Genomic DNA, 18,017 nt, shown 5'->3' on the forward strand with positions numbered 1-18,017 from the left:
AGATAAATAACAGGGATGTAATGTACAACATGATTAATATAATTAACACTCATGTATGTTATATGTGAAAGTTGTTAGGAGTTCTAAGAGTTCCTAAGAGTTCTCATCACAAGAAAAAAGTATTTTTTTCTTTCTCTTTTATTTTGTATCTACAGGAGATGACAGATATTCACTGGACTTATGTGGTAATCATTTCATGATGCATGTAAGTCAAATCAGTATGCTCTATACCTTAATTATACAGTGCTATATATCAAATATATCTCAATAAAACTGGAAGAAAAAACGCAAAAAAAAAAAAAGACATTCTCATCTACATTGACGGCATAATTTTACCTTCAGAACCATGACAAAACTTAAAATGTAATTGCATACATTTGTTAATTATTCTGGAGACTGAAGCAGGCCCATTAAACTCTCTGAAATTTCAGACTTTAAATGAGTCTTTGGCATCTGTTAGTTCTCAAAAAACAATGCAGTTTGACTCACTTCCTTACAAATAATGCCGTCATTGGGTTAGGACGTAATCTTTTGTTTCGGCTTTCATAAAAATTTGATACAAGAAAATATTCATTTAAAAATATTTCTGGTCTTTAATAAAGCTGTAGCTATAGATGTCTATTTCATACTCAATGTTGCTTATGATGTTCTGAAGGATAAATTACCAGGAAACAGGGAGGCTTTACCTAAATCACACTGCTCAACCTACTTCACCTATAGGAAATGCCAATTCTAAGAAGAGGAACGGAGAGTATAAATGCTCACTTCCTTAGCTGGGGGAGAGAAGGGAGGAACTGAGGAAAAACCAGCAAACTGCCTAGTCTTGGATAAATAACTGAAGGGACCCAGACACTAGGCCTCCTGCATCTCCTGAGAGAAAATTCCACAGCCCAGCATTCCAGGTATCCTATTCATGGTCTCCAGATGCTAGAAGCCAGATCACAGAAAGCACCAAGACCTTAGATTAGCCGGATTCAAGGCAGCGCAGGTCGTCTCTACCTGCTATATGCATTGTTCTTGGCAGAGTGAGGAGATGTATCCAAATGAAAGACCATAGGTTGTAAAAGGAAGTTTGAAATAATAATTTCTCATTAGGGAAAAGCAAAATTATTTTGTGAAGAGCAGGAGAAAAGGAAAAAGAATTTTGTTCCCCGCTCCTCTTCCCAATTCCCAGGTCTCTCTGGCTATGGTTTCTCCTCCCCAGAGATGAAAAAACCTGGCTGCCTGTATACACCTGATTAATGGAAACAGAGGTTTTCAGAGTAGCTCCACACTCTTTAATTCTCTCCCTCAATGACTCTAGAAATGCTTGATTTGGCTGTGTAAAAGTAATTCTAGTTATAGTGATTTACATGAACTACTTACTTACCATTTATGCCTAATTACTTCACAGCGCAATAACAATTATGCATACGTTAAATGTGTCAGATTAACCTGGCTGTAAGTTTTATTTGATAACAAAAGTAAAGTGTTCATAAACGCTTATTCTTCATAGTTTGTTGCTCATATAGCATAGTCATCTGCTCATAACTTTGTCAAATTTTTACTAGAGAAAACATTTTTATGTAGGTAGGTGAAAGCAGCCTAATAGTCTGCCACCAATTTTTTCTCACTGACTAATAATTCTGGCATTTTGTGAAGAAGGTGCATTTTATTCTAACATTATGGCTTACCCTTACAGAAAGTTTCTTAGGAGTACAATTTTTTTTTAAAAGTCCACCAAAATGAATATTTAAACATCTGCATCAAAAACAAAATCAAATGCCCATATATGCTAACTGAAATAAGTCAGACAAAGACAATACTGTATGTTCTCACTTACATGCAGAATTTTTAAAAAGCCTAATTCATAGGATGGTGGTTACCAAGGGCTGTGGGGTAGGGGAAATGGTGAAATACTGGTCAAAGGGTACAAACTCTCAGCTATAATATGAATAAGTTCTGGGAATCATGGTGACTATAATTAACAATACAGTATTATATTATATACTTGAAAGTTGTTAAAAGAGTAGATCTTAAATGTTTTTACCACAAAGAGAAACAGTAATTATGTGAAGGGATATAGGTGTTAACTAGCTTTATTATGGTAATCATTTTGCAATGTATACAGGTATCAAATCATCACATTGCACACCTTAAACTTACATATGTTATCTGTCAATAATATCTCAATAAAGCTGGAGGAAAAAATCAAATGTCCATGAAATTATAAACCCTATTTACCAAAATCAAGAACTCTACATACTAACAAAGTTCTACTGCTGGAAAACCTAACAGTCCAAAGTTTCCTTCTCTGATAATCAGCGTATCAGTCTTTATTTTTAGAAGAAGTAGGTCTGTGGCACCTTTAGAATCTTCAAAACTAAAGCTTTTATATATGTTTTATTCAAATTACATTTGATATTTGGGTCTTTTTCAATGTTTGAAAAACATTGAAAAACAATGATTTGGTGGGCTTAAGAAACTACAGGACAAATACTATCATAAAGAGATGTCGATCCATTTACTAAACATTCATTCACATATGCATTGGGATTTAACAAATATAAGCTTTCATTAGACACATTTGAAACTACCTGACTTGTCACATTTCCTCCTTACATAAGAATTACCCAATAAAACCAGGGCCTCTAGATAGAAGGTACTGCATTTACTTACTGCTAAATAGCTATCTATTTACTAGGCAAATCCAGCATAGCCAATTTACAAATCAAAGGTGGAAGTATGGGAAAATACCCTTAAGAAGAGCCAAATAATAATTTTAAAGAAAAAAACCAGGTTGTTGAATTGGCAACCAGATAAGTTAATTTAAGGAATATTTTATTAAGGAATGGAAGTTCACCAACCCCTGTAAGATGAGCCCTAGGGATGATACAGAGTGGGGAGGAGGAAAAGGACTGTATTTCCAAAAGGGAGAGGGCTAGAAAGGGAATAAGATACAACAGTCATGAGAGAAATTTAACTTTCAGATAACAAAAAAAATCTGGTAAGTAAAACATCTTGTTTCCTGGCTATGACACGTAACAAAGTTGTTATTTTATTTGGAAGACCTCCTGTATTGCAAACTATAATTAGGTATGCAGTACCTAAGCAATCTGTATTTTCCAAACTTTTTCCTTCTTGACTCACCCATAAACTTTTGGAAACACAGGAAAAAGAGAAAAGGTTGGCCATCAAAAGGGATAAGTCATCATCATTTCCCATAACCACTGTTCTGGATTAGCTAACACACTCTGGCTCCCACACTCACAGTCCACTTCTGAGGGAAACCGCCCTGCTCACGGGAGCCCTGGATGGCACCTTATACAGAGATCCAATCTTTGTGCTGACTAGCAGCCTCTGGAAAACTGGTGTGAAAGCTCTGCCCAAACAGGGATGAAGTGTTTGGGTGGACTGTTAGATTTTTACTCAGGAATTTAAACCACGGATACAGGAAAAGAACTGAGAAGCTGGTAGAATGAACAGAAGTGGGTAAGGGCATGGGGAAAAGGAACAAAGAGTAAGCAGATTATGTGAATGGCAGGGTTCTGGAGAATCAATGGGTACCTCCTACTACAAGTCATCAAAGCTTTCAGAGCCGCTGACACTGCTGAAAGCTGGCACAGGCTCTGTGAGGCCTGGCTGAGTGATGGAGATGCCCTTCATTGCTATTTTCTTATGTAATCTTATTCTACATCTCCATTTCTCTCTGAAACCTAAATAATTCTCTATTCCTTTTAACCAAAAGATGTTAACACAATGGCAGCCTTTTCCTTATATAAAAATAAAACTATTTCATTACACTCTGAAGTGCTTTTTAAAAAGTAAAATTACTTTCAGTAGGGTTTTTAAATAAAGTACTACTAACATATTGTTATACAATACCTTTCTTATAAAGATCTTATAATAAAAGAATATTTGTGTAGGGGGGTGGGGGGAGGAGGTTTGGTCAGTCAGTTAAAGGAAAAGTAGTTTCTTAGTTTGAACAATATTCTAACTCTTATAACTATTAATACCCCTCATGATTTGAGGATGACACCACTGATGACAATGGCTTCTACAGCAGGATAAGGAATGGGAGTTTTCCTGGTGTCTCAGAATTTCACCAAAAACTCAAAGCTGAGGACAAGGGGAGACAGGTCCCCCTACACACTAAAGAGAGGCACTAATTGTATCCATGCAGGAATTACTTAAAAAGAGAAAAGAAAAAAGTCAAAAAACAGCCCTAAAACCAAAGTAATCAAAGCAGAAAGTTGTTAGCTGGGTAAAGAATTCTGTGGCATTTCCCCCAGATGAAGTTCATGCCAAGTGCAGGGGGTCCCCAAGAGAAACATCCAAGGAGATTAGCATTAAGGAAAAAATGGGCTGGATACTCATTTAGGTGAGAAAATCTACAGACAGCTACCAAAGCAGGGTGTGAAAGAATTCATGGAAGAACTTGACACGTGTCCCCAGGAGTATAGGGGTGCACAGGACAAAGACAGACACTGGTGCTTGCTTCTTATATCTGCAGAAGTCCAAGGGCAGGAGACTGACTGAAGCTGCCCATGCAGAAGGGGTTGGAGAAATGAGATGTGATACTTCCTGTGGCCTAAGTAGGTGCCATAAAGGTGACCTGGTTAGCACTGTCCTGAAAGGACCCCCCTAAGAAGGCTAAGTGCAAGGGCAAGGCCGTAGTGGTGTGAGGTGTTCCATTAAGAGTCATAAGAGGTCAGTCACAGAGTGGAGCAGCAGGGAGGTCCTCATGGGAGTCCTGAAGAATCCACCCAGTGCCCCCCACAGAAAGCTAGCATGTCAGCATCTACCACACAAAAGGCCCTTAACTGGTCACTTAAGACTCTGCTGTTTCACTCTAATCTTCTATCCCCCTCATTCTGACCCTAGAGAAGCCAAGCGAGCAGAGAGAGGAGAAGAAGAGAGAGAAGAACAAGCCACTCCCTCTTCTCTGCTGCTGATCCTGGGCCAGGCCTAACCTAGAGGGAGGGAGAAGCTTTGAAATGCACACAAGTTTTCCCTTTGACTGGTATTTCGGGTCTTTTTTTTTAAAATACCTCAATATGAAGCTATTTGAATCCCCCTGAAGGTGAAAGAAAGCTATGGAACATCAAGAGGTCAGAAATGGGGATCTAACAGAGCTTGTTTAAAGGAACTGGTAGGAAATTTTCAAGCTCTTTCATCATTGTACCCAACTGCATTTAATCCATTTTTTAAATGCTTACATTTTTAACTGTTCAATCTTTAATGTCACACAAACCTTACCTTAGAAAAAAGGCCTTCTGCCTCTATACTGTATCCTTTAAGGTCCTCATGTAATTCCTGCAAACACTGTATGACTCTTCTTTGATGTTCATCGTCCTTTAGCTCACGAGCTTTGATCAGAAAGTCATAGTGGTCCAGTGGTCCATGGCAAACAGCTAAAGCTTTTGAATAAACCTCTGTAGCAGCAGTTGGAGACATACTCTTGGCTGTCTGAACTGTATAGGCTATAAACAAAAATAGATATAAATTTTTAGACTTTCTGAAATGAAGATATTTCATAGTGCTCTACATTATTTCTTAATGGTCACATTAAAACTTTTAACCAGTTATAATTATATATATTTGAGCAGTTGTTGTAAATATCACTTTGATGAAAATAATAATATAAAACACATTTTGTAACATAAATATATTTATAAATGTCTCAGTTTAATAAACCCCAAACTCATAAGCTATCACTACAACCCCTCTTCCAGGAAAAATGGAATGTCTGCTTTGCCTCCACTCCAATGAATGAGCCACCGGGGTTCATCACATCCTTCCTCACAGCAGGGGTGGTACCTTTCTTTACATTAGGCCTAAATCTGGTTCTTCAGTACAAAGACAGAGACTTAGACACTAGTCACAAAGGGTTTTCTACTGCCTCTTTATTCGCTGTCTAAAACAACACAGCATTCAGATGTTACCACATTGAATTCAGCCCACTGCTTGCCAGACTCCTTCCCTTTTCCATCACCTTTAGGTTGAACACAAAGAGTTGAGACACAACAGAGTGTCTGTTTCAAAGCAGGGAGGTGTGATAATCCTTTTTTTAGCTTCTTGGGGAAGAAAACTGATTGTCTGTGGTAAGGTCCAGTTATAACTCCATTCCTTATCCAGGGCAGGTTTAGTGAGCAGCAAACTGGCACATTTTTAGACAAAGATTTTACAAGGGTATTCTGCCATTGTTTCTCTTGTTTCATTGAATACCATGTTTCCTTTGTTTCAATAATATGGAAAATACTTAATTTAGGAAAAAATTTAACAGTCACAACATTATTTCCATCATTTTCTAAAAAAGGCAAAAAAAAAATCCTTAAATATACCATGACTGTTGGGGATAGGGCAGAGCTATCCTCTAATAACTGTTCTCCCTTTCTGAATAAAGGTTTTAGCTGGGTGCAAGGCTGCCTAGTGAAATATTCCATATCCTGGCCTCTCTGGCAGCCAGGATGGTCATGTGAACAATGGGATGTAAGCTGAAATGTGTGCAGCTCCGCTCTGGAGCACTTAAAGGGAAAGGGCGAATCCCACTCCTCCCCTTCCCTTCCCTCCCTCTGACTGGAAAGAAAGTGCCATGACTGCAGCTGGAAGAGCCAACCTGGCAAGGAGAGGCGCACAGAATGCTGAGCAAAGCAGAGCAAAGTTCCCTAACAATACTGAGCTGCCAAACCAGCTCTGGACCACCTGCCTGGATTTTTATGTAAAATAAATGTCTATCTTGCTTTTCAAGCAGTGTATTTTAGGGTCTCTTTGTTACGGAGGCCTAAATTGTACCCTAACTAATACAGGGGGCTTACAGCCTGCAAAAGAGAACTGGACTAAGGGTCTCCTGGAACCCTAGGCCTCATAGGACCAAGAACAAGGCTTGGGTTCATGTTGAAGCTGGAGGCATAGGTTGAGAGTTCCATAAAGGTTTCCAGCAATTTGAGATGTTTACCAGACTGGTATAAGAAATATATTTGCCCTTGGTCCACAGTCCCTAGTACAGAGCTCATAAAACTCTTGGAATTTCCTAAGTGATAGAGTGTTTTCTGTTTATCATAATGAGCCTCTTTCCATCCCACATATGCTAATGACCTCAGGGTAGGGCCCCAAGATAACCTCAGGACATGGCTGGTCCCCAGAAAGACCAAGTGTTTAGAAAGTTGGAACTTTCAGCCCCACCCACCAACCTGGGAGGGCAGGGGAGGCTGGAGATTAAATTCTATAAACACCTTTTTTTTTTTGTATTTGAATACTCAAAGCAGCAGCTTTACTTATAATATTTAACAGCTGGAATGAACCCAAATGTCCATCCGTTGGTGAATGGGTTAACGATGGTATATCCACACAATGGAATATTACTCAGAAGTAAAAAGGATTAAACTACTGATAAATATAACAATGTAGATGAATCTTAAAAGTATTACGCTAATTGAAAAAAGCCAGAAGCAAAATTCAATTTTATATGATTACAGTATACGAAGTTCTAGAAAAAGCAAAACTTTTCTAGTGAAAGAAAGCAAATCAGTGGTTTCTAGAACCCAGGAATAAGGTTATGGGATTGGTAGCAAAGGGGTAGGAGCAAATTTTAGGGGTGATGGAGATATTCTATATCATGATTATGATGGTGGTTACATGACTGTATACATTTGTCATAACTCATTGAATTGTTCACCTAAAATCAATGAACGTTATTTGTATACAAATTGTACTTCAATAAAGGTTTCACAGGAAAAAGGGAAACATTGGGCTATAGATGCAGTTTCACAAGTTAGCTTTTAAAAATTATAGGGCTTCCCTGGTGGCACAGTGGTTAAGAATCTGCCTGCCAATGAAGGGGACACGGGTTTGAGCCCTGGTCCGGGAAGATCTCACACGCTGCGGAGCAACTAAGCCCATGCGCCACAACTACTGAGCCTGTGCTCTAGAACCCATGAGCCACAACTACTGAGCATGCGTGACACAACTAGTGAAGCCCTCACGCCTAGAGCTCATGTTCCGCAACAAGAGAAGCCACCGCAGTGAGAAGCCCGTGCACCGCAACAAAGAGTAGTCCCCGCTCGCCACAACTAGAGAAAGCCTGCACGCAGCAACAAAGAGCCAACTCAGCCAAAAATTAATTAATTATTTAAGTAATTTTAAAAAATTATATGTTTACATGCTTCTATAAACACTCTTGAACAATAAGATATGGAGAGCTTCCAGGATGGTGAAAACATCAAGGTGCCAGGAAGGTGACATACCCAGAGAGGGCACGGAAGCTCCACATCCCTGCTCCCATCCCTTGCCCTGTGCATCTCGTCCATTTGTCTGTTCCTGAGTTCTATGTACCCTTTATAATAAACTGATAAACATAAGTAAAGTGTTTTTTCTGAGTTCTATGACCATTACTAGTAAATTATCAAATTTAGCTAAGTATCAACCCCCTAAATTTGCAGTCAGACATGCGGAAGTGTGAGTAGCTTGGGCAGCCCATTTGCAGCTGGCCTCTGAAGTGGGGCCACTTTTGTGGGACTGGCCCTTTAACTTGGGGGATCCGATCCTACCTCCAGGTAGATCGTGCCAGAACTGAATTGACAGATACCCATTAGTGTTGGAGGATTTGAGAATCTCACAACCAGGGAAAATGCTCTTTTCCACTCCCTGGAATCAACCAAGTAAGAAACCTAAGATAATACTAATTTCCTTCTCCTCCATCCCACAAACCCTTTCCCCAGCCCTCAACCAGGTCCTCAGCCAATCAATCATCAGTGCTATTCAATTTTACATCCTAAATACTCTCTAATCCATTCCCTCCTCCCATCTTCACACAACCACTCCAGCTGGGCCTCTTATTGTCTCTGGCTTGGCCTCCCTGCTTCTGATCACCTCCTGCCTCACATTTACCACGACCACACCACAATCTCTAAAAATATCTTCCATCAACTACAGGGATGATCTTACTAAAATCTCAATGTGATTTTATCAATATTTCGCTTAAAATTCATCTCATTGTTTAAAGGCGTGGTTTTCTTTTTCTTTTTTTTTTTTTTTAAGGGAAACAGTTTTTTTTTTTGGCTGTGCCAGGTCTTAGTTGCAGCATGCAGGATCTTTAGTTGCGGCATGTGAACTCTTAGTTGCGGCATGTGGGATCTAGTTCCCTGACCAGGGATCGAACCCGGACCCCCTGCACTGGGAGCACAGAGTCTTAGCCACTGGGCCACCAAGGAAGTCCCTAAAGGAGTGGTTTTCAAATGCAATTTTAACAGCAGCACCTTTTTCTATACAAAACTTTCCATCGGATCCCAAATTTATTTAAGAGAAAAGAAGAGGGGGTAAAAAAGTCCTGACCTCTTCATATCTCCCTCATTCCCACGCCCATACCAGCCCATTTCCAAAGCAGCCCCTAAGGCCACTTCTCCACCTTATAGGATCACATTAAGTAAGAATAGTGTGCAGAAAAGAGTTAACACAGCAGGCCTGAGACTATGGTCCTTAGCAATGCCTGCTTGCAAAAATGGGCCCTTGACTGGGAACTTGGGTTCCCATCATTCCCAGAAATGGTAAGAGTGACTCACTGTGCCTAAATGTTTGTATCGTATACAAACAATGTGATTTATGCTGAACACCTAGTTTCCTTCTATAAGTCTGTAATTTTGGCACATGCTAGGCAGAGGGTGCCTTCGTAACTACCGCTCAGCTCTAGGCATTGAGCCTATAATGAGCTTCCCTAATAGACATTTCACACCTGTTGTCACAGTAAGTTGCTGGAAGAATTAAGCATGTTCTGTTTGACTCTCCTGGGAGAAGACGCTTGTAAGCTTGTGCCTAATCTTCTCTGAACGTTGTCCCACATGCATTTTCCCTTTGCTACTTGTGCTCTGTATCCTTTCGCTATAATAAATCGTAGCTGTGAGTATAACCATATGCTGAGTCCTCTGAGTCTTCCTAGTAAATCACCAAACCTGGGGGTAGTCTTGGGGATTCCCAGCATAGATAGTGTCCTCATTCTGAGGTTCAAGGAATCCATAATAGGGGCACAGCCTGCATTTTCAGACTACTCCCCCTCTACTCTCCAAAATGCATCTATGTTTTCAATACAAGAAATGACTGAGTACCACCACATGTAATGGGTAATAGGGAATATCAAAGTTGACTTGTTTTAAGTGCGGGTGGAAGAACAAAAAAATTGCAGCAGTAATGTATCAAGATCAACTGGAAATAGCAAGTAAAATGAATTTGGGTACAGAGAAACTGGTTATGAAACTATTCTAAGTGGGAATAATACAGGCCCAAATTAGGATGGCAACAGCAGAAATGTTAGGAAGCGGGGTAGAATGGAAAATGCAAAGGTAGATTCAATAATGTGGGTTGCCTTCTAGTCAAACTGGATTGCTCACCATATCTCAAACATTTTCCATTCTTTCATTTCATAACCATGCCTTTGTTCACACATTGTCCCAACTGGATAGCCTCCTCCTCCAACCCTCTGCCAGCCTAATTTCTCCTCCACAAATCTCAACTCACCCTCAGCTCCCTACCACCAGATTTCCAAACTCACCTGTATCTACCCCATTCTCTTTTCTTTCTGCAGTTACAGCTTAAGAGCTATTTCTCATTCCATCAAGGGCTATTAATGCCTTCACTCATCCTCTAATCAGTGGATTAATTTTTTGGAAAAAAAATTATGACCCAATATACACACAAATATACATAACTGAAAAACAAGTTTCATGAAGTAATAACTAATGTAGTAAAAGTATGAAATAGTAAGAAAAAAAGGATCTTTCTATGCATGATATTCTCTGGTATTTTATACACATATATTTTTATTATTTACATCTAAAGAACCACTAGATTTAGTTATACTAAATGCCTTATATGATACTTATTTACCTTTTTGTTTTCTGTCCCCATCAGAACATATGCTCTTTGAGGGCAATAGTGCCTGACATGATTGGTGTTTATTAAATATTTCTTGAATCCCCTCCCTTCTTACATTTTCAGAGATGTCATTCTCTTCATTAATCACCTCTGTACTATATCATCTCCCTTCCCCTCTCTACTAGTTTTTTTCATATCAGCTCAACCCTCTCCTCTTAAAATAATAACAACAACAACAAACAACCTCCTTGACTTGACATCTGCTCTCCCTCCTTCCCTTCATAGCCAAACCACTTGAAAGAGTTGCCTTTACTTTTTCTGGCCATCCCCTCACATCCTGCTCATTTCTCAACCCATTATAATCAAGCTTCTACTGAGATGGCTTCTGCCAAGTTCACCCAATGCCTTTTTTAAAAAAATATTTTTAATTAATTAATTTATTTATTTATTCTTGGCTGCGTCGGGTCTTAACTGCAGCACACAGGATCTTCATTGAGGCATGCAGGATCTTTCATTGCGGCATGTGGGCTTCTCTCTAGTTGTGGCACGTGAGCTCCAGAGCCCACGGGCTCTCTAGTTGTAGCGCATGGGCTCCAGAGCACATGGGATCAGCAGTTGCAGCATGTGGGCTCTGTAGTTGCGGTGCACCGGCTAACCATGGCATGTGGGCTTAGTTGCCCTGTGGCATGGGGGATCCTAGTTCCTTGACCAGGGATAGAACCCGCGTCCCCCTGCATTGGAAGGCAGATTCTTAACCTCTGGACTACCAGGGAAGTCCCCACCCAATGCCTACTGTTGCCAAATCCAGTAGCTATTCCTCAGTCTTCATATTCCTGTTTACAATTATAAAATGTCTAATTTTTAAAGTTATTCATAGGAACCATCAGGACTGTGGGCAAAGTACATTGTTTCTATTGGGATCTGGCTTTGGAGAGGCTTAAAGTCCTTTGCTTCCACTTTTATTGTTACTAACCCAACATCTTTATTGAGTAGTTTATACTTCATTCACATTTCTCAAAAAAGAAAACCAAGTTACACTGAAGATGAGGCATCACTTCAGGCAATCATCAGACATAAAAAGAGAATCATGGGTTATCTAGTACTGCATATAAGAAGCTTATAAGTTGCCATTCTATCCCAACAACAAGTAAAAAGCTGAAAAATCAACGTACCTTCTCAGATCCATAAGAGAAGGAAGGACACAGGACAAACTGCTGCCCCCAAGATTGAAAAGAAAGTGATTGGTGTAAATGAACCAATTAAAAGATTGTCAGAGTGGCTCAAAACCCTAGACGCAATTACATGTTGACTAAAATAAACTCACTTTAAATTCAAAGACACATACATATGAAAAGTAAATGGATGGATACAGCAGAAACTAACACAACATTGTAAAGCAATTATAATCCAATAAAGATATTTTTTAAAAACAGATGGAAAAAAACACACCATGCTAACACTAATCAAAAGAAAGCAAGAGTAGCTATATTAATTTCAGACAGACCAGACTTCAAAGAAAGGAAAGTTATCAGAGATATACAGAAGGATGTTACATAAAGATAAAAGAGTTGATTCCCCAAGAAGACATAACAATCGTTAATGTATATGCACCTAACAACAGACCATCAAGTTAAACTACATGAGGTAAAAATTGATAGAGCTATAAGGAAAAATAGATGAATCCACTATCATAGTTGGAGACTTCAGTACCCCTCTAGCAGAAATGGACAGATCCAGTAGGCAGAAAATCAGTAAGGACTTAGTTGAACTCAACAACACCATCAATCAACTGGCTAAACTTGACATCTATAGAATAATTCATCCAACAACAGCACAATACACATTATTCTCAAGCTCACGCAGAACATTCACCAAGATAGATCACATTCTGGGTCATAGAACACACCTTACCAAAGTTAAAAGAACAGAAATCATACAATGTCTGCCATCAGACCACAATGGAATTAAAATAGAAATCAATAACAGAAAGATAAATGGAAAATTCTAAAAGATGCAGAGACTATGGGACTTCCCTGGTGGCACAGTGGTTAAGAATCCACCTGCCAATGCAGGGGACACAGGTTCGATCCCTGGTCCAGGAAGATCCCACGTGCCACAGAGCAACTAAGCCTGTGCGCCACAACTACTGAGCCTGCGCTCTAGAACCCACAAGCCACAACTACTGAAGCCAGCACGCCTTAGAAGCCATGCTCCGCAACAAGAGAAGCCACCGCAATGAGAAGCCCGCACACCTCAACGAAGAGTAGTCCCTGCTCGCTGCAACTAGAGAAAGCCTATGCGTGGCAATGAAGACCCAACACAGCCAAAAAAAGAAAATTTTTTTAATTTAAAAATAAAATAAAATATGCAGAGACTAAACAACACACTTCTAAATAACATATGGGTCAATGAAGAAACCTCAAGATAAATGTAAAAATTCTTTGAGTTAAATGAAAATGGAAGCACAATTTATCAAAATTTGTGGGATGCAGCAAAAGCAGTGATTAAAGGCAAATTTATAGCAATGAATGCATATATTAGAAAGAAGAAAGATCTAAAATCAATCATCTAAGTTTCCACCTTAAGAAACTAGAAAAAGAAAATTAAATCCAAAGTAAGCAGAAGAAAAGAAATAAGAGCAGAAATCAGTGGAACTGAAAACAACAGAGAAAATCAATGAAACCAAACACTGGCTCTTTGAAAAGATCAATAAAATTGATAAGCCTCTGGCCAGGCTAACAAGGAAAAAGGAGAGAGGACACAAATTGCTAATATCAGAAATGAAAGAGGGATATCACTATAGATCCCATGGACATTAAAAGGATAATAAAGGAATACTATGAACGACTCAACCCATAAATTTGAGAACCTAGGTGAAATGGACAAATTCCTTGAAAGACACAATCAGCCAAAATTCACACAAGAAGAAACAGACAATCTAAATAGGTCTGCATCTATTAAAGAAACTGAATCAATAATTAATAGTCTTCCAAAATAGAAAGCATCAGGCACAGATGGGTTCACTGGTGAATTCTACCAAACATTTAAAGAATTATACTAATTCTCTACAATCTCTTTCAGAGGATTAGAAGCAGAAGGAATACTTCCTAACTCATTCTATGAGGCCAGCATTTCCCTAATACCAAAATAAGACAAAGACATAACAAGAAAAGAAAACTACACCAATATCTCTCGTGAACATAGACGCAAAAATCCCTAACAAAATACTACCAAATCAAATCCAACAATGTATAAAAAGAATTACACACTATAAACAAGTGAGAATTATCCCAGGAATGCAAGGCTGGTTCAACCTTTTTTCTTTTTTTTTTTTTTTTTGGCTGTGCCGCGTGGCATCCAGGATCTTAGTTCCCTGACCAGGGAGCAAATCCATGCCCTCTACAGTGGAATCATGGAGTCTTAACCACTGGACCACCAGGGAAGTCCCTGGTTCAACATTTTAAAATGAATTAATGTAATCCATCGCATCAACAGACTAAAGAAAAATCACATGATCAGATCAATAAATGCAGAAAAAGCATCTGACAAAAACTTATACACATTCATGATAAAAACTCTCAGTAAACTAGGAATAGAGGGAACTTCCTCATCTTGATAAAGAATACCTACAAAAAACCTACAGTGAACATCATACTTAATGGTAAGAAACTAGATGTTTCCCACTAAGATCAAGAACAAGGCAAGGATGTCCCCTCTCCTCACTCCTTATCAACATAGTACTAGATAAATCGATAAGAGAAGAAAAGGAAATAAAAGGTATACAGATTGAGAAGGAAGATATAAAATGGTCTGTTCCCAAATGACATGGTCATCTATACAGAAAATACAAAAGAATCAATAAAATAACTCTTGGGACTAACAAGTAATTATAGTAAGGATACAAGGTTAATATACAAAAGTCAACTGCTTTCATATATGCCTGCAATGAACAAGTGGAATGTGAAATTAAAAACACAATACCAGAAAAAACAAAAAACAAAAAAACAAAAACACAATACCAGGACTTCCCTGATGGTCCAGTGGGTAAGACTCCATGCTCCCAATACAGGAAGCCCAGGTTTGATCCCTTGTAGGGGAACTAGATCCTGCATGCATGCCGCAACTAAGAGTGCACATGCCGCAACTAAGAAGTCCACATGCTGCAACTAAGAAGCCCGCATGCCATAACTATGAGCTCGCATGCCACAACTAAAGATCCCACATGCCACAACAAAGGATCCTGCATGTTGCAACTAAGACCTGGCACAACCAAAATAAATCAATCAATAAATAAATATATTTTTTTAAAAAACACAATACCATTTACGTTAGCACCCCCCAGAAATGAAATACTTTGGTATAAATCTAACAAAATATGTACAAGATCTATATAAACAAAACTACAAAACTCTGATGAACAAAATCAAAGAACTTAAAAATGGAGAGATAGTCCATGTTCCTGTATAGGAAGACTCAATATTGTCAAAATGTCAGTTCTTCCCAACTTGATCTATAGATTCAACGGAATCCCAATTAAAATCCTAGCAAGTTATTTTGTGGATACTGACAAAATAATTCACAAGTTTAAATGAAGAAGCAAAAGACTCAGAATAACCAACACAATACTGAAGGAGAAAAACAAAATTGGAGGACTGACACTACCCAACTTTAAGACCTACTATAAAGCTACAATAATCCTGACAGTGTGGTATTGCCAAAAGAATAGACAAATAGATCAATGGAACATAATAGAGTCCAGAAATAGGCCCACATAAATATAGCCAATTGATCTTTGACAAAGGAGCAAGGGCAATACAATGGAACAAAGATAAGTCTTTTCAACAAATGATGCTGGGACAACTGGACATCCACATGCAAAAAAAATGAATCTAGACACAGACCTTAAACCCTACACAAAAATTAACTCAAAATGCATCATAGATCTAAATGTAAAAGAAAAAACTATAAAACTCCTAGAAGATAACATGGGAGAAATATAGGAGACGTAGGAGAAACCTAGATGAGCTTGGGTATAGCTTTGACTTTTTAGATACAACACCAAAGGCACAATCCATGAAAGAAATCATTGATAAGCTAGACTTCATTAAATTAAAAACTTCAGTTCTGCAAAAGACAATGCCATGATATCAAAAGACAAACCACAGACTGGGAGAAAATATTTGCAAAAGACCCATCTCATAAAGGACTATTATCCAAAATATACAAAGAACTCTAAAAACTCACAGCAAGAAAACAAACAATCTGATTAAAAACTGGGCCAAACGGGACTTCCCTGGTGGCACAGTGGTTAAGAATCCACCTGCCAATGCAGGGGACAGAGGTTCGAGCCCTGCTCTGGGAAGATCCCACATGCCACAGAGCAACTAAGCCCGTGCGCCACAACTACTGAACTTGTGCTCTAGATCCCGTGAGCCGCAACTACTGAGCCCACATGCCGCAACTACTGAAGCCCACGCACCTAGAGCCCGTGCTCCGCAACAAGAGAAGCCGCTGCAATGAGAAGCCCGCGCACCGCAACGAAGAGTAGCCCCTGCTTGCTGCAACTAAAGAAAGCCCACACGCGGCAACGAAGACCCAACGCAGCCAAAAATAAAACTAAAGTAAAATAAAATAAATTAAAAAAAAAACAACAACTGGGCCAAAGACTTTAACAGAAACCACACCAAAGAAGATATACAGATGACAAAGAAGCATATGAAAAGATCTCCACATCATATGTCATCAGGGAAATGCAAATTAAAAGAACAATGAGAAGGAATTCCCTGGTGGTCAGCGGTTAGGACTTGGCACTTTCACTGCAGGGCCCAGGTTCAATCACTGGTCAAGGAATGCAAGCTATGTGACATGGCCAAAAAAAATGAGATACCACTACACACCTATGAGAATGGCCAAAATCCAGAACACTGACAAATGCTGCCCAGTATGTGGAACAATAGGACCTCTCTTTCCTGGTGAGAATGCAAAATGGTACAGCCACTTTAGAAGACAGTTTGGCGGTTTCTTACAAAACTAAACATACTCTTACCATACAATCCAACAATCATTATCCTTGGTATTTACCCAAAGAAGTTGGAAATTTATGTCCACAAAAAAACCTGCACACACATATTTATAGCAGTTTTATTCATAATTGTCAAAACTTGGAAGCAACAAAGATGTCCTTCAGTAGGAGAATGGATAAATAAACCGGTACATCCAGACAATGGAATATTATTCAGCACTAAAAAGAAATGAGTCTATCAAACCTTGAAAACACATGGAAAAAACTTAAACGCACATAACTAAGTGAAAGACCAATTTGAAAAAGCTACATACTGTAAGGTCCTATATTCTAATTATATGACATTCTGGAAAAGGCAAAACTATTGACAGTAAAAAGATCAGTAGTAAACAAAGGGAGGGGGTAGGTAGGAAGAAGGTGTGAATAGGCAGAGCACAGAGGATTTTTAGGGTAGTGAAAATACCCTAAAATATACACTAATGTGCATATGTGTCATTGCACATTTGTCCATATTCGTAGAATGTACTACACCAAGAATGTACTACACCATTGTAAACTATGGACTTTGGATGATGATGCTGTGTCAATGTAGGTTCATCGACTGTAACAAATGTACCTCTCTGGTATGGGATGTTGATAATTGGGGAGTATTGATAACAGGGGACATGTGGGGGGCAGGAGGTATATGGGAAATCTCTGTACCTTCCTCTGAATTTTGCTGTGAACCTAAACTGCTCTAAAAAATATCAGTCTTTTTAAAAAAAAAAAAATCAGTCTTTTTAAAAAGAAAAAGAAAGAGAGAATCAGTCAGGCAAGACACTCAAGGCTGAGAGATTGGCCAGCTTAGGCCTGGACAGCAGCTGTATAAATTGAATCACAAAAGACTTCTCAAAAGCTGCACTAAATTAAATCTGTTACTGCATCAGTGTACACAAATTATGTGATGCTGCTGCCATATTATTTTGATTTGTATTAATTTGTCTTATTGTACTCCAAATGGACAGTGGGAAAATGCCATTCTGAAGATCCACAAACTAATCTACAAACATAAATGGAAGATTTTAGAGTCACAAAAAGTCTGAGCTGTTCTAATACCTCAATTTTGTACCGTATTTCACTACTTTCTCCTAAACGAAGTTTAAGGAAGATC

The 18,017-nt window shown here is 38.8% G+C and overlaps 1 protein-coding gene across 9 annotated transcripts in view; it reads right to left on the minus strand.

Moving 5' to 3' along the window:
- The window catches only part of AFG1L (AFG1 like ATPase), a 260,517-nt gene that overhangs the window by 201,636 nt on the left and 40,864 nt on the right, over nt 1-18,017 (minus strand). For 8 of the 9 annotated variants that reach the window (XM_082404818.1, XM_082404817.1, XM_082404816.1 and 5 more), the window contains one exon: nt 5,239-5,462. In XM_082404818.1, the coding sequence (XP_082260944.1) occupies nt 5,239-5,436 (198 nt within the window). In that variant the 5' untranslated portion in view covers nt 5,437-5,462. Of the gene's footprint in view, nt 1-5,238; nt 5,463-18,017 lie in introns of those variants that run through there. The other variant, XM_082404819.1, reaches the window with a different exon arrangement.

Source organism: Balaenoptera borealis (genome assembly GCF_965194805.1).
Source record: "Balaenoptera borealis genome assembly, chromosome: 9".
In the NCBI taxonomy this organism is placed as follows: domain Eukaryota; kingdom Metazoa; phylum Chordata; class Mammalia; order Artiodactyla; family Balaenopteridae; genus Balaenoptera; species Balaenoptera borealis.